The sequence below is a fragment of the Phytophthora infestans genome, genomic scaffold (genome assembly GCF_000142945.1).
Source record: "Phytophthora infestans T30-4 supercont1.6 genomic scaffold, whole genome shotgun sequence".
Classification (NCBI taxonomy): Eukaryota; Oomycota; class Peronosporomycetes; order Peronosporales; family Peronosporaceae; genus Phytophthora; species Phytophthora infestans.
In genome coordinates, this window is record NW_003303753.1 from 2,741,367 (window position 1) to 2,758,486 (window position 17,120).

Below are 17,120 nucleotides of genomic sequence, written 5' to 3' on the forward strand. Positions count from 1 at the left end.
CGTGTGAGAACTGCAGGCAGTATCGTTGTTCAAATCAATCGAGACGGATATACATCATGGGCCATCATGATTCATGGGGCACGGGTTGGCGATGGATGCAATCGACGCGATATTGAGCGGCAATTGACGTATGCGCTAGCTGACAAGCGGATGCCAACGAATTTAAGAAAGAAAGGTGCTCTTGCGGTAATGATCAAGGGAAGTGTTTTCTGTATCAGCCTGCAGACGGGTCTCCGTCCGAAGATGCATTTCTGTGTCTGGAAGATGCGACGAAGGGCTTCTTTTACGAGGTTCATCAGTGTAAATGCGTCGAAGGGAATCTATCACTGGACGTTTTCGAGCAAGAGCGGTTGAAGGCTGCTGGTCCCGACGACCTATTCATCTTATATTGCACGAGCCTAGTGACGGTTGACCTATGGTTGCTGCCGAACTCCGCATTTGTTGATGCCACCTGCTGGGAAGCGTACTACGGCCCATTTGCTACTCGTGCACACTTCATCAAGTGTGTTCCGTTTTACCGTGCATCAACACGAGCTCCGAGGTTCAGCTGGAGTTCGTGGAGGGTGTAGGCCCGGCCTACCGTGCCCGATTTACGAGCTTAGAAGATGCTTTTGTGAAGACCAATATTCCTGTCAAGGTTCTTAGACGATTCAAATTCAACACGGATTCGCGTGTGCCCCATCTCGGCCATGGGGTGATACTTCCTTTCGATCAATAGTACCTGTAATTCTGAATTATGAGTCTGTCAAAAATCTGTTGGAGATATTATTTTGGCATTAATGAAGTATCGCTTGGTGCTTCTTGAATTGCATGCGTAGTCCTTACAGCAATCCTTCGTATGTTTGTTTCCACAGTGTGTGCAGGTGTTCATCTCCACATATTTGATTTTACGATGAGCGCGCTCGATCTCTTGCGGCTTTAACTGTCCCTTAGGTAATTTATCCAATCCGAACTTCTTTCGCATCCAAACAAGCAAGTGTCTCCGCATTTCAGATCTCGATATTTCCGCCCCTTCTTCATATGCTACGTTTCCCATAGCGAATCCGTAGCTGTTATTATTATAGCAGTCTCGCGAAAATCATTGCTTCTATCAATAAATGACTGTGGGGCAAATGCCGTCACCTTCTTGCTTGCGTATGTTTCTTTGAGCTCGATATACTTTGAGCGGCATCGATGCAAGAACGTAGCGAACTCTTGATCTTATACTTTCTGCTCAAGTTCCACATCGACTTCGTCATCGGAGACTTGCTTGCCAAATTTAACAATCATCAGACGACGAACAATTTCGCCAGCTTCGTCTGTGTAGTTCGGCATATGATTCGAGTTGAGGCGAGTTGGAATATTCCAATCTAGCACTTCAATGGAGCCTTTCCCTTTGACGGGGCACGAAATTGAACCGCGAGTCAGCATTGATAAGAAATAAGCGCCTTAGCGATGTTATGAGGCATCTCATCGCAGCAAAATGGTCTGCTTCGTGACGCAGGCCAAATTTTTCTTGCATTGAGTTACTAAGAAGTCCAATACGATTATGCTGACGGCAAAGACGTGCTAAGCGAAAAATGGTTCAATGGCGGTGTAGGCGGTGAATCAACCACCACCTTTGTGCGATCGATTCATGCGTAGAACGGAGAACGAGATATGTTTTCTCTTGAAAGGAAGTATCACCCCATGGCCAAGATGAGGCTAACGCGAATCCGTGTTGAATTTGAATCGTCTAAGAACCTTGACTGGAATCTTGGTCTTCACAAAAGCATCTTCCAAGCTCGTAAATGGACGCTTCTTCGCGATTCGGGCACGGTAGGCCGGGCCTACACCCTCCACGAACTCCAGTTGGACCTCGGAGCTCGTGTTGATGCACGGTAACGGAACAGACTTGATGAAGAATGCACGAGCAGCAAATGGACCGTAGTACGCTTCCCAGCAGGTGGCATCAACAAACGCGGAGTTCAGCAGCAAACATAGGTCAGCCGTCACTAGACTCGTGCAATATAAGATGAATAGGTCGTCGGGACCAGCAGCCTTCAACCGCTCTTGCTCGAAAACGTCCAGTGATAGATTCCCTTCGACGCATTTACACTGATGAACCTCGTGAAAGAAGCCCTTCGTCGCATCTTCCAGACACAGAAATACATCTCCGGATGGAGACCCGTCTGCAGGCTGATACAGAAAGCACTTCCCTTGATCATTACCGCAAGAACACCTTTCTTCCTTAAATCCTTTGGTCTTCGTTGGCATCCGCTTGTCAGCTAGCGCATACGTCAATTGCCGCTCAATAACGCGTCGATTGCATCCATCGCCAAACCGTGCCCCATGATGTATATCCGTCCACAGCACAGGCTCCTCCTGGGCGAAAGCTTGCGATTTCAACACTCGGAACTTGCAGTTAAAATGCTCCCAAAGTTGCCAAGGTTTCAAGTCTTCCAACCGTTCTGCCGGTGCGTAAGTAGCATGTTTGCTCCATGGAATATCATGCGTTTCCAGCAGCATATAGAGAATGAACGGGCATTGGAGTTGGGTTCCATCGAGTCGGATCAACCCGCACGAGATAACTTGATCAAGCGTTAGATTTCCGAAAAGCGAATTTCCATCGACCCTCCGACGAGAAATCACCGCAAGAAATGCTTGCTTCATACTCTGCATCTGGGCAACAATCGCAGGGTACGCTTGTCGAATTGCAGCCAGCACTTTGTGCATCACCGGAATGAATTCAAAAGCTTGCCCCTCATTTTGCAGCATCACGATGAACAATTCTTCCAATGCTCTGCCATGCCCGCCCATGTCATCCACCAATAGCTGCGTCAAAGCTCCATTGCCATAGTCGAATGTATCAAATACGTCTCTACCGTTGATCTTCGGGCGCTCCAATGATGTCGTCTGCAGCATCTCTCTCCATTGTGGCGAAGCGGCCAGAAATTCATCCACTGGCTGGTAAATAGTCGCCGCGCAGATCACAATCAGCCAGCACTTGGAGGCATTGACGAGGTCACACAGCGACGCAAACGCCGTATAAAACTCGGAACGCTTGCTTCCTGCTTCATGCGGAAGCTTTTGCAAGCTGTCGACACAGAGAATCACGCACATTTGGCTCGGATCCGTTCCAGTGATTGCTGACAATTTCGACAATACTTGTTCAGGGACAACATGATTCGCATGATCCAACATAAATTCCCCCCAGACGACTGAATCCTGCAGTTGGTACAGCATTCGAGTTCCAATTGCCTGGCCCGGATCAATAAAATTACCTGGCTTGGTTGTTCCATTCTCAAAAGTGATCTTGAAATTGTAGGCTGTCTGCAAGAGCTGCTTCATCGCTGGATCGCCTTGTGTCTCATCGCGAAAGATTTCCTGCTGCAAGATTTTCGGAAATTCGTCAAGCAATCTCGACTTTCCAGTTCCGGGGCCATCTAAGCACACGAATAGCGGATGACTTCGCTTGTCCGTCTTTCCATCTCTCCAAGCTTGATAATGACGACCGATAGCAGATGCTAGGTTGCCGAGATCCAATGAATTCTGGAAATCCCAATTCGCACCAGTCGTTGCGACCAACGACTTTGGCTCCTTCCAAACGAACGATTTCTGCGATTCCGTCGGCACCACCACTTGACGCTGCGTCGGCACTTGCACAATGAGCGCATTCTCTTCATTATTCCCATACGCCGTCACTGGGGACCCCGACTGGGGCAGCAGCACGCTTCGCTTCGCATCGTACTCGGCCCGGTTCGCAAAGACTGTGAGATCGGACGCAGCAATCCCTGCGAGGTGACTGTCTCTGAACTTCTCCTTTACCGCATCCCGCAACGTATCCACATCTTCAACATCCACACCAACAGAAGTCGTCGATGTGAGATCCTTGCCGTTCCCGCCCACGAGCAGGAACCATTTCCGCGCCACCATCCCTTCTACGCGAGGCGCACTAACGAAATAACGTTAGACAGCTGGTACATCAAACTGACACAAACGTTACATAAAACTACACAACGCTAAACGAATCGACCAATTAAAGACAAGGACGATCGAAGACGAACGCTGAAACAACAAACGTGACCCGTGTGAGAACTGCAGGCAGTATCGTTGTTCAAATCAATCGAGACGGATATACATCATGGGCCATCATGATTCATGGGGCACGGGTTGGCGATGGATGCAATCGACGCGATATTGAGCGGCAATTGACGTATGCGCTAGCTGACAAGCGGATGCCAACGAAGACCAAAGGATTTAAGAAAGAAAGGTGCTCTTGCGGTAATGATCAAGGGAAGTGTTTTCTGTATCAGCCTGCAGACGGGTCTCCGTCCGAAGATGCATTTCTGTGTCTGGAAGATGCGACGAAGGGCTTCTTTCACGAGGTTCATCAGTGTAAATGCGTCGAAGGGAATCTATCACTGGACGTTTTCGAGCAAGAGCGGTTGAAGGCTGCTGGTCCCGACGACCTATTCATCTTATATTGCACGAGCCTAGTGACGGTTGACCTATGGTTGCTGCCGAACTCCGCATTTGTTGATGCCACCTGCTGGGAAGCGTACTACGGCCCATTTGCTACTCGTGCACACTTCATCAAGTGTGTTCCGTTTTACCGTGCATCAACACGAGCTCCGAGGTTCAGCTGGAGTTCGTGGAGGGTGTAGGCCCGGCCTACCGTGCCCGAATCGCGAAGAAACGTCCATTTACGAGCTTGGAAGATGCTTTTGTGAAGACCAATATTCCTGTCAAGGTTCTTAGACGATTCGATTTCAACACGGATTCGCGTATGCCCCATCTCGGCCATGGGGTGATACTTCCTTTCGATCAATAGTACCTGTAATTCTGAATTATGAGTCTGTCAAAAATCTGTTGGAGATATTATTTTGGCATTAATGAAGTATCGCTTGGTGCTTCTTGAATTGCATGCGTAGTCCTTACAGCAATCCTTCGTATGTTTGTTTCCACAGTGTGTGCAGGTGTTCATCTCCACATATTTGATTTTACGATGAGCGCGCTCGATCTCTTGCGGCTTTAACTGTTCCTTAGGTAATTTATCCAATCCGAACTTCTTTCGCATCCAAACAAGCAAGTGTCTCCGCATTTCAGATCTCGATATTTCCGCCCCTTCTTCATATGCTACGTTTCCCATAGCGAATCCGTAGCTGTTATTATTATAGCAGTCTCGCGAAAATCATTGCTTCTATCAATAAATGACTGTGGGGCAAATGCCGTCACCTTCTTGCTTGCGTATGTTTCTTTGAGCTCGATATACTTTGAGCGGCATCGATGCAAGAACGTAGCGAACTCTTGATCTTATACTTTCTGCTCAAGTTCCACATCGACTTCGTCATCGGAGACTTGCTTGCCAAATTTAACAATCATCAGACGACGAACAATTTCGCCAGCTTCGTCTGTGTAGTTCGGCATATGATTCGAGTTGAGGCGAGTTGGAATATTCCAATCTAGCACTTCAATGGAGCCTTTCCCTTTGACGGGGCACGAAATTGAACCGCGAGTCAGCATTGATAAGAAATAAGCGCCTTAGCGATGTTATGAGGCATCTCATCGCAGCAAAATGGTCTGCTTCGTGACGCAGGCCAAATTTTTCTTGCATTGAGTTACTAAGAAGTCCAATACGATTATGCTGACGGCAAAGACGTGCTAAGCGAAAAATGGTTCAATGGCGGTGTAGGCGGTGAATCAACCACCACCTTTGTGCGATCGATTCATGCGTAGAACGGAGAACGAGATATGTTTTCTCTTGAAAGGAAGTATCACCCCATGGCCAAGATGAGGCTAACGCGAATCCGTGTTGAATTTGAATCGTCTAAGAACCTTGACTGGAATCTTGGTCTTCACAAAAGCATCTTCCAAGCTCGTAAATGGACGCTTCTTCGCGATTCGGGCACGGTAGGCCGGGCCTACACCCTCCACGAACTCCAGTTGGACCTCGGAGCTCGTGTTGATGCACGGTAACGGAACAGACTTGATGAAGAATGCACGAGCAGCAAATGGACCGTAGTACGCTTCCCAGCAGGTGGCATCAACAAACGCGGAGTTCGGCAGCAAACATAGGTCAGCCGTCACTAGACTCGTGCAATATAAGATGAATAGGTCGTCGGGACCAGCAGCCTTCAACCGCTCTTGCTCGAAAACGTCCAGTGATAGATTCCCTTCGACGCATTTACACTGATGAACCTCGTGAAAGAAGCCCTTCGTCGCACCTTCCAGACACAGAAATGCATCTCCGGATGGAGACCCGTCTGCAGGCTGATACAGAAAACACTTCCCTTGATCATTACCGCAAGCGCACCTTCCTTTCTTAAATCCTTTGGTCTTCGTTGGCATCCGCTTGTCAGCTAGCGCATACGTCAATTGCCGCTCAATAACGCGTCGATTGCATCCATCGCCAAACCGTGCCCCATGATGTATATCCGTCCACAGCACAGGCTCCTCCTGGGCGAAAGCTTGCGATTTCAACACTCGGAACTTGCAGTTAAAATGCTCCCAAAGTTGCCAAGGTTTCAAGTCTTCCAACCGTTCTGCCGGTGCGTAAGTAGCATGTTTGCTCCATGGAATATCATGCGTTTCCAGCAGCATATAGAGAATGAACGGGCATTGGAGTTGGGTTCCATCGAGTCGGATCAACCCGCACGAGATAACTTGATCAAGCGTTAGATTTCCGAAAAGCGAATTTCCATCGACCCTCCGACGAGAAATCACCGCAAGAAATGCTTGCTTCATACTCTGCATCTGGGCAACAATCGCAGGGTACGCTTGTCGAATTGCAGCCAGCACTTTGTGCATCACCGGAATGAATTCAAAAGCTTGCCCCTCATTTTGCAGCATCACGTTGAACAATTCTTCCAATGCTCTGCCATGCCCGCCCATGTCATCCACCAATAGCTGCGTCAAAGCTCCATTGCCATAGTCGAATGTATCAAATACGTCTCTACCGTTGATCTTCGGGCGCTCCAATGATGTCGTCTGCAGCATCTCTCTCCATTGTGGCGAAGCGGCCAGAAATTCATCCACTGGCTGGTAAATAGTCGCCGCGCAGATCACAATCAGCCAGCACTTGGAGGCATTGACGAGGTCACACAGCGACGCAAACGCCGTATAAAACTCGGAACGCTTGCTTCCTGCTTCATGCGGAAGCTTTTGCAAGCTGTCGACACAGAGAATCACGCACATTTGGCTCGGATCCGTTCCAGTGATTGCTGACAATTTTGACAATACTTGTTCAGGGACAACATGATTCGCATGATCCAACATAAATTCCCCCCAGACGACTGAATCCTGCAGTTGGTACAGCATTCGAGTTCCAATTGCCTGGCCCGGATCAATAAAATTACCTGGCTTGGTTGTTCCATTCTCAAAAGTGATCTTGAAATTGTAGGCTGTCTGCAAGAGCTGCTTCATCGCTGGATCGCCTTGTGTCTCATCGCGAAAGATTTCCTGCTGCAAGATTTTCGGAAATTCGTCAAGCAATCTCGACTTTCCAGTTCCGGGGCCATCTAAGCACACGAATAGCGGATGACTTCGCTTGTCCGTCTTTCCATCTCTCCAAGCTTGATAATGACGACCGATAGCAGATGCTAGGTTGCCGAGATCCAATGAATTCTGGAAATCCCAATTCGCACCAGTCGTTGCGACCAACGACTTTGGCTCCTTCCAAACGAACGATTTCTGCGATTCCGTCGGCACCACCACTTGACGCTGCGTCGGCACTTGCACAATGAGCGCATTCTCTTCATTATTCCCATACGCCGTCACTGGGGACCCCGACTGGGGCAGCAGCACGCTTCGCTTCGCATCGTACTCGGCCCGGTTCGCAAAGACTGTGAGATCGGACGCAGCAATCCCTGCGAGGTGACTGTCTCTGAACTTCTCCTTTACCGCATCCCGCAACGTATCCACATCTTCAACATCCACACCAACAGAAGTCGTCGATGTGAGATCCTTGCCGTTCCCGCCCACGAGCAGGAACCATTTCCGCGCCACCATCCCTTCTACGCGAGGCGCACTAACGAAATAACGTTAGACAGCTGGTACATCAAACTGACACAAACGTTACATAAAACTACACAATGCTAAACGAATCGACCAATAAAAGACAAGGACGATCGAAGACGAACGCTGAAACAACAAACGTGACCCGTGTGAGAACTGCAGGCAGTATCGTTGTTCAAATCAATCGAGACGGATATACATCATGGGCCATCATGATTCATGGGGCACGGGTTGGCGATGGATGCAATCGACGCGATATTGAGCGGCAATTGACGTATGCGCTAGCTGACAAGCGGATGCCAACGAAGACCAAAGGATTTAAGAAAGAAAGGTGCTCTTGCGGTAATGATCAAGGGAAGTGTTTTCTGTATCAGCCTGCAGACGGGTCTCCGTCCGAAGATGCATTTCTGTGTCTGGAAGATGCGACGAAGGGCTTCTTTCACGAGGTTCATCAGTGTAAATGCGTCGAAGGGAATCTATCACTGGACGTTTTCGAGCAAGAGCGGTTAAGGCTGCTGGTCCCGACGACCTATTCATCTTATATTGCACGAGCCTAGTGACGGTTGACCTATGGTTGCTGCCGAACTCCGCATTTGTTGATGCCACCTGCTGGGAAGCGTACTACGGCCCATTTGCTACTCGTGCACACTTCATCAAGTGTGTTCCGTTTTACCGTGCATCAACACGAGCTCCGAGGTTCAGCTGGAGTTCGTGGAGGGTGTAGGCCCGGCCTACCGTGCCCGAATCGCGAAGAAACGTCCATTTACGAGCTTGGAAGATGCTTTTGTGAAGACCAATATTCCTGTCAAGGTTCTTAGACGATTCGATTTCAACACGGATTCGCGTATGCCCCATCTCGGCCATGGGGTGATACTTCCTTTCGATCAATAGTACCTGTAATTCTGAATTATGAGTCTGTCAAAAATCTGTTGGAGATATTATTTTGGCATTAATGAAGTATCGCTTGGTGCTTCTTGAATTGCATGCGTAGTCCTTACAGCAATCCTTCGTATGTTTGTTTCCACAGTGTGTGCAGGTGTTCATCTCCACATATTTGATTTTACGATGAGCGCGCTCGATCTCTTGCGGCTTTAACTGTCCCTTAGGTAATTTATCCAATCCGAACTTCTTTCGCATCCAAACAAGCAAGTGTCTCCGCATTTCAGATCTCGATATTTCCGCCCCTTCTTCATATGCTACGTTTCCCATAGCGAATCCGTAGCTGTTATTATTATAGCAGTCTCGCGAAAATCATTGCTTCTATCAATAAATGACTGTGGGGCAAATGCCGTCACCTTCTTGCTTGCGTATGTTTCTTTGAGCTCGATATACTTTGAGCGGCATCGATGCAAGAACGTAGCGAACTCTTGATCTTATACTTTCTGCTCAAGTTCCACATCGACTTCGTCATCGGAGACTTGCTTGCCAAATTTAACAATCATCAGACGACGAACAATTTCGCCAGCTTCGTCTGTGTAGTTCGGCATATGATTCGAGTTGAGGCGAGTTGGAATATTCCAATCTAGCACTTCAATGGAGCCTTTCCCTTTGACGGGGCACGAAATTGAACCGCGAGTCAGCATTGATAAGAAATAAGCGCCTCAGCGATGTTATGAGGCATCTCATCGCAGCAAAATGGTCTGCTTCGTGACGCAGGCCAAATTTTTCTTGCATTGAGTTACTAAGAAGTCCAATACGATTATGCTGACGGCAAAGACGTGCTAAGCGAAAAATGGTTCAATGGCGGTGTAGGCGGTGAATCAACCACCACCTTTGTGCGATCGATTCATGCGTAGAACGGAGAACGAGATATGTTTTCTCTTGAAAGGAAGTATCACCCCATGGCCAAGATGAGGCTAACGCGAATCCGTGTTGAATTTGAATCGTCTAAGAACCTTGACTGGAATCTTGGTCTTCACAAAAGCATCTTCCAAGCTCGTAAATGGACGCTTCTTCGCGATTCGGGCACGGTAGGCCGGGCCTACACCCTCCACGAACTCCAGTTGGACCTCGGAGCTCGTGTTGATGCACGGTAACGGAACAGACTTGATGAAGAATGCACATGCAGCAAATGGACCGTAGTACGCTTCCCAGCAGGTGGCATCAACAAACGCGGAGTTCGGCAGCAACCATAGGTCAGCCGTCACTAGACTCGTGCAATATAAGATGAATAGGTCGTCGGGACCAGCAGCCTTCAACCGCTCTTGCTCGAAAACGTCCAGTGATAGATTCCCTTCGACGCATTTACACTGATGAACCTCGTGAAAGAAGCCCTTCGTCGCACCTTCCAGACACAGAAATGCATCTCCGGATGGAGACCCGTCTGCAGGCTGATACAGAAAACACTTCCCTTGATCATTACCGCAAGAGCACCTTTCTTCCTTAAATCCTTTGGTCTTCGTTGGCATCCGCTTGTCAGCTAGCGCATACGTCAATTGCCGCTCAATAACGCGTCGATTGCATCCATCGCCAAACCGTGCCCCATGATGTATATCCGTCCACAGCACAGGCTCCTCCTGGGCGAAAGCTTGCGATTTCAACACTCGGAACTTGCAGTTAAAATGCTCCCAAAGTTGCCAAGGTTTCAAGTCTTCCAACCGTTCTGCCGGTGCGTAAGTAGCATGTTTGCTCCATGGAATATCATGCGTTTCCAGCAGCATATAGAGAATGAACGGGCATTGGAGTTGGGTTCCATCGAGTCGGATCAACCCGCACGAGATAACTTGATCAAGCGTTAGATTTCCGAAAAGCGAATTTCCATCGACCCTCCGACGAGAAATCACCGCAAGAAATGCTTGCTTCATACTCTGCATCTGGGCAACAATCGCAGGGTACGCTTGTCGAATTGCAGCCAGCACTTTGTGCATCACCGGGATGAATTCAAAAGCTTGCCCCTCATTTTGCAGCATCACGTTGAACAATTCTTCCAATGCTCTGCCATGCCCGCCCATGTCATCCACCAATAGCTGCGTCAAAGCTCCATTGCCATAGTCGAATGTATCAAATACGTCTCTACCGTTGATCTTCGGGCGCTCCAATGATGTCGTCTGCAGCATCTCTCTCCATTGTGGCGAAGCGGCCAGAAATTCATCCACTGGCTGGTAAATAGTCGCCGCGCAGATCACAATCAGCCAGCACTTGGAGGCATTGACGAGGTCACACAGCGACGCAAACGCCGTATAAAACTCGGAACGCTTGCTTCCTGCTTCATGCGGAAGCTTTTGCAAGCTGTCGACACAGAGAATCACGCACATTTGGCTCGGATCCGTTCCAGTGATTGCTGACAATTTCGACAATACTTGTTCAGGGACAACATGATTCGCATGATCCAACATAAATTCCCCCCAGACGACTGAATCCTGCAGTTGGTACAGCATTCGAGTTCCAATTGCCTGGCCCGGATCAATAAAATTACCTGGCTTGGTTGTTCCATTCTCAAAAGTGATCTTGAAATTGTAGGCTGTCTGCAAGAGCTGCTTCATCGCTGGATCGCCTTGTGTCTCATCGCGAAAGATTTCCTGCTGCAAGATTTTCGGAAATTCGTCAAGCAATCTCGACTTTCCAGTTCCGGGGCCATCTAAGCACACGAATAGCGGATGACTTCGCTTGTCCGTCTTTCCATCTCTCCAAGCTTGATAATGACGACCGATAGCAGATGCTAGGTTGCCGAGATCCAATGAATTCTGGAAATCCCAATTCGCACCAGTCGTTGCGACCAACGACTTTGGCTCCTTCCAAAAGAACGACTGCTGCGATAACGCTGGCACCACCGCTTGACGCTGCGTCGGCACTTGCACAATGAGCGCATTCTCTTCATTATTCCCATACGCCGTCACTGGGGACCCCGACTGGGGCAGCAGCACGCTTCGCTTCGCATCGTACTCCGCCCGGTTCGCAAAGACTGTGAGATCGACAGCATCGACGTTCGCGAGAGCGCTCGGACACTCTTTCTTCACTGCCTTTCGGAACGTATCCACATCTTCAACATCCACACCAACAGAAGTCGTCGATGTGAGATCCTTGCCGTTCTCGCCCACGAGCAGGAACCATTTCCGCGCCGCCATCCCTTCTACGCGAGGCGCACTAACGAAATAACGTGAGACAGCTGGTACATCAAACTGACACAAACGTTACATAAAACTACACAATGCTAAACGAATCGACCAATAAAAGACAAGGACGATCGAAGACGAACGCTGAAACAACAAACGTGACCCGTGTGAGAACTGCAGGCGGTATCGTTGTTCGAATCAATCGAGACGGATATACATCATGGGCCATCATGATTCATGGGGCACGGGTTGGCGATGGATGCAATCGACGCGATATTGAGCGGCAATTGACGTATGCGCTAGCTGACAAGCGGATGCCAACGAAGACCAAAGGATTTAAGAAAGAAAGGTGCTCTTGCGGTAATGATCAAGGGAAGTGTTTTCTGTATCAGCCTGCAGACGGGTCTCCGTCCGAAGATGCATTTCTGTGTCTGGAAGATGCGACGAAGGGCTTCTTTCACGAGGTTCATCAGTGTAAATGCGTCGAAGGGAATCTATCACTGGACGTTTTCGAGCAAGAGCGGTTGAAGGCTGCTGGTCCCGACGACCTATTCATCTTATATTGCACGAGCCTAGTGACGGTTGACCTATGGTTGCTGCCGAACTCCGCATTTGTTGATGCCACCTGCTGGGAAGCGTACTACGGCCCATTTGCTACTCGTGCACACTTCATCAAGTGTGTTCCGTTTTACCGTGCATCAACACGAGCTCCGAGGTTCAGCTGGAGTTCGTGGAGGGTGTAGGCCCGGCCTACCGTGCCCGAATCGCGAAGAAACGTCCATTTACGAGCTTGGAAGATGCTTTTGTGAAGACCAATATTCCTGTCAAGGTTCTTAGACGATTCGATTTCAACACGGATTCGCGTATGCCCCATCTCGGCCATGGGGTGATACTTCCTTTCGATCAATAGTACCTGTAATTCTGAATTATGAGTCTGTCAAAAATCTGTTGGAGATATTATTTTGGCATTAATGAAGTATCGCTTGGTGCTTCTTGAATTGCATGCGTAGTCCTTACAGCAATCCTTCGTATGTTTGTTTCCACAGTGTGTGCAGGTGTTCATCTCCACATATTTGATTTTACGATGAGCGCGCTCGATCTCTTGCGGCTTTAACTGTTCCTTAGGTAATTTATCCAATCCGAACTTCTTTCGCATCCAAACAAGCAAGTGTCTCCGCATTTCAGATCTCGATATTTCCGCCCCTTCTTCATATGCTACGTTTCCCATAGCGAATCCGTAGCTGTTATTATTATAGCAGTCTCGCGAAAATCATTGCTTCTATCAATAAATGACTGTGGGGCAAATGCCGTCACCTTCTTGCTTGCGTATGTTTCTTTGAGCTCGATATACTTTGAGCGGCATCGATGCAAGAACGTAGCGAACTCTTGATCTTATACTTTCTGCTCAAGTTCCACATCGACTTCGTCATCGGAGACTTGCTTGCCAAATTTAACAATCATCAGACGACGAACAATTTCGCCAGCTTCGTCTGTGTAGTTCGGCATATGATTCGAGTTGAGGCGAGTTGGAATATTCCAATCTAGCACTTCAATGGAGCCTTTCCCTTTGACGGGGCACGAAATTGAACCGCGAGTCAGCATTGATAAGAAATAAGCGCCTTAGCGATGTTATGAGGCATCTCATCGCAGCAAAATGGTCTGCTTCGTGACGCAGGCCAAATTTTTCTTGCATTGAGTTACTAAGAAGTCCAATACGATTATGCTGACGGCAAAGACGTGCTAAGCGAAAAATGGTTCAATGGCGGTGTAGGCGGTGAATCAACCACCACCTTTGTGCGATCGATTCATGCGTAGAACGGAGAACGAGATATGTTTTCTCTTGAAAGGAAGTATCACCCCATGGCCAAGATGAGGCTAACGCGAATCCGTGTTGAATTTGAATCGTCTAAGAACCTTGACTGGAATCTTGGTCTTCACAAAAGCATCTTCCAAGCTCGTAAATGGACGCTTCTTCGCGATTCGGGCACGGTAGGCCGGGCCTACACCCTCCACGAACTCCAGTTGGACCTCGGAGCTCGTGTTGATGCACGGTAACGGAACAGACTTGATGAAGAATGCACATGCAGCAAATGGACCGTAGTACGCTTCCCAGCAGGTGGCATCAACAAACGCGGAGTTCGGCAGCAACCATAGGTCAGCCGTCACTAGACTCGTGCAATATAAGATGAATAGGTCGTCGGGACCAGCAGCCTTCAACCGCTCTTGCTCGAAAACGTCCAGTGATAGATTCCCTTCGACGCATTTACACTGATGAACCTCGTGAAAGAAGCCCTTCGTCGCATCTTCCAGACACAGAAATGCATCTCCGGATGGAGACCCGTCTGCAGGCTGATACAGAAAACACTTCCCTTGATCATTACCGCAAGAGCACCTTTCTTCCTTAAATCCTTTGGTCTTCGTTGGCATCCGCTTGTCAGCTAGCGCATACGTCAATTGCCGCTCAATAACGCGTCGATTGCATCCATCGCCAAACCGTGCCCCATGATGTATATCCGTCCACAGCACAGATTCCTCCTGGGCGAAAGCTTGCGATTTCAACACTCGGAACTTGCAGTTAAAATGCTCCCAAAAGTTGCCAAGGTTTCAAGTCTTCCAACCGTTCTGCCGGTGCGTAAGTAGCATGTTTGCTCCACGGAATATCATGCGTTTCCAGCAGCATATAGAGAACGAACGGGCATTGGAGGTGGGTTCCATCTAGTCGGATCAACCCGCACGAGATAACTTGATCAAGCGTTAGATTTTCGAAAAGCGAATTTCCATCGACCCTCCGACGAGAAATCACCGCAAGAAATGCTTGCTTCATACTCTGCATCTGGGCAACAATCGCAGGGTACGCTTGTCGAATGGCAGCCAGCACATTGTGCATCACCGGAATGAATTCAAAAGCTTGCCCCTGATTTTGCAGCATCACGTTGAACAATTCTTCCAATGCTCTGCCATGCCCGCCCATGTCATCCACCAATAGCTGCGTCAAAGCTCCATTGCCATAGTCGAATGTATCAAATACGTCTCTACCGTTGATCTTCGGGCGCTTCAATGATGTCGTCTGCAGCATCTCTCTCCATTGTGGCGAAGCGGCCAGAAATTCATCCACTGGCTGGTAAATAGTCGCCGCGCAGATCACAATCAGCCAGCACTTGGAGGCATTGACGAGGTCACACAGCGACGCAAACGCCGTATAAAACTCTGAATGCTTGCTTCCTGGTTCATGCTGAAGCTTTTGCAAGCTATCGACACAGAGAATCACGCACATTCGGTTCGAATCCGTTTCGGTGATTGCCGACAATTTCGTCAGTACTTCTGCAGGAAACACCTGATTAACTGGGTTCGCATTAAACATCGTCCAATCCGACTCCTGCAGCTGGTATAGCATTCGAGTTCCAATCATTTTTCTCGGATCGGATATGCCATAGTTGTCGGTTGTTCCATTTTCAAACGTAATCTTGAAATTGTAGGCTGTCTGCAAGAGCTGCTTCATCGCTGGATCGCCTTGTGTCTCATCACGAAAGATTCGCTGCTGCAAGACGTTGGGAAATTCGTCAAGCAATCTCGACTTTCCAGTTCCGGGGCCATCTAAGCACACGAATAGCGGATGACTTCGCTTGTCCGTCTTTCCATCTCTCCAAGCTTGATAATGACGACCGATAGCAGATGCTAGGTTGCCGAGATCCAATGAATTCTGGAAATCCCAATTCGCACCAGTCGTTGCGACCAACGACTTTGGCTCCTTCCAAACGAAAGATTGCTGCGATTCCGTCGGCACCACCGCTTGACGCTGCGTCGGCACTTGCACAATGAGCGCATTCTCTCCATTATTCCCATACGCCGTCACTGGGGACCACGACTGGGGCAGCAGCACGTTTCGCTTCGCATCGTACTCCGCACGGTTCGCAAAGACTGTGAGATCGGACGCAGCAATCCCTGCGAGGTGGCTGTCTCTGAACTCTTTCTTCACTGCCTTTCGGAACGCAACAACATCTTCGATATCCACGATAACAGCATCAGTCGACGTCACCGCGTTCCCATCTTCGCCTACGAGCAGGAACCATTTCCGCGCCACCATCCCTTCTACGCGAGGCGCACTAACGAAATAACGTTAGACAGCTGGTACATCAAACTGACACAAACGTTACATAAAACTACACAACGCTAAACGAATCGACCAATTAAAGACAAGGACGATCGAAGACGAACGCTGAAACAACAAACGTGACCCGTGTGAGAACTGCAGGCAGTATCGTTGTTCAAATCAATCGAGACGGATATACATCATGGGCCATCATGATTCATGGGGCACGGGTTGGCGATGGATGCAATCGACGCGATATTGAGCGGCAATTGACGTATGCGCTAGCTGACAAGCGGATGCCAACGAAGACCAAAGGATTTAAGAAAGAAAGGTGCTCTTGCGGTAATGATCAAGGGAAGTGTTTTCTGTATCAGCCTGCAGACGGGTCTCCATCCGGAGATGCATTTCTGTGTCTGGAAGATGCGACGAAGGGCTTCTTTCACGAGGTTCATCAGTGTAAATGCGTCGAAGGGAATCTATCACTGGACGTTTTCGAGCAAGAGCGGTTGAAGGCTGCTGGTCCCGACGACCTATTCATCTTATATTGCACGAGCCTAGTGACGGTTGACCTATGTTTGCTGCCGAATTCCGCGTTTGTTGATGCCACCTGCTGGGAAGCGTACTACGGTCCATTTGCTGCATGTGCATTCTTCATCAAGTGTGTTCTGTTTTACCGTGCATCAACACGAGCTCCGAGGTTCAGCTGGAGTTCGTGGAGGGTGTAGGCCCGGCCTACCGTGCCCGAATCGCGAAGAAGCGTCCATTTACGAGCTTGGAAGATGCTTTTGTGAAGACCAAGATTCCAGTCAAGGTTCTTAGACGATTCAAATTCAACACGGATTCGCGTTAGCCTCATCTTGGCCATGGGGTGATACTTCCTTTCAAGAGAAAACATATCTCGTTCTCCGTTCTACGCATGAATCGATCGCACAAAGGTGGTGGTTGATTCACCGCCTACACCGCCATTAAACCATTTTTCGCTTAGCACGTCTTTGCCGTCAGCA

At 48.8% G+C, this 17,120-nt stretch overlaps 3 protein-coding genes and 6 pseudogenes across 3 annotated transcripts; 5 read left to right on the plus strand and 4 right to left on the minus strand.

Annotated features, from left to right (window-relative positions):
* Positions 1-161: 161 nt before the first annotated feature.
* PITG_23251 lies at positions 162-512 on the plus strand (annotated as a pseudogene; the record flags this gene model as incomplete).
* Positions 513-1,683: 1,171 nt separating this feature from the next.
* On the minus strand, positions 1,684-3,894 carry PITG_04767 (crinkler (CRN) family protein, putative; the record flags this gene model as incomplete). Its single annotated transcript, XM_002905445.1, has 1 exon — positions 1,684-3,894. One exon carries the CDS (start codon positions 3,892-3,894, stop codon positions 1,684-1,686), a length of 2,211 nt encoding a protein of 736 aa, XP_002905491.1.
* Positions 3,895-4,103: 209 nt separating this feature from the next.
* PITG_23252 lies at positions 4,104-4,568 on the plus strand (annotated as a pseudogene; the record flags this gene model as incomplete).
* A 959-nt stretch (positions 4,569-5,527) lies between these two features.
* PITG_04768 (crinkler (CRN) family protein, putative) lies at positions 5,528-7,968 on the minus strand (the record flags this gene model as incomplete). The annotated part of the gene is made up of 1 exon (XM_002905446.1): positions 5,528-7,968. One exon carries the CDS (start codon positions 7,966-7,968, stop codon positions 5,758-5,760), a length of 2,211 nt encoding a protein of 736 aa, XP_002905492.1.
* Positions 7,969-8,177: 209 nt separating this feature from the next.
* PITG_23253 lies at positions 8,178-8,641 on the plus strand (annotated as a pseudogene; the record flags this gene model as incomplete).
* Positions 8,642-9,830: 1,189 nt separating this feature from the next.
* PITG_04769 (crinkler (CRN) family protein, putative) lies at positions 9,831-12,038 on the minus strand (the record flags this gene model as incomplete). The annotated part of the gene is made up of 1 exon (XM_002905447.1): positions 9,831-12,038. One exon carries the CDS (start codon positions 12,036-12,038, stop codon positions 9,831-9,833), a length of 2,208 nt encoding a protein of 735 aa, XP_002905493.1.
* Positions 12,039-12,247: 209 nt separating this feature from the next.
* PITG_23254 lies at positions 12,248-12,712 on the plus strand (annotated as a pseudogene; the record flags this gene model as incomplete).
* A 1,189-nt stretch (positions 12,713-13,901) lies between these two features.
* PITG_04770 lies at positions 13,902-16,129 on the minus strand (annotated as a pseudogene; the record flags this gene model as incomplete).
* A 190-nt stretch (positions 16,130-16,319) lies between these two features.
* PITG_23255 lies at positions 16,320-16,781 on the plus strand (annotated as a pseudogene; the record flags this gene model as incomplete).
* Positions 16,782-17,120: the final 339 nt, after the last annotated feature.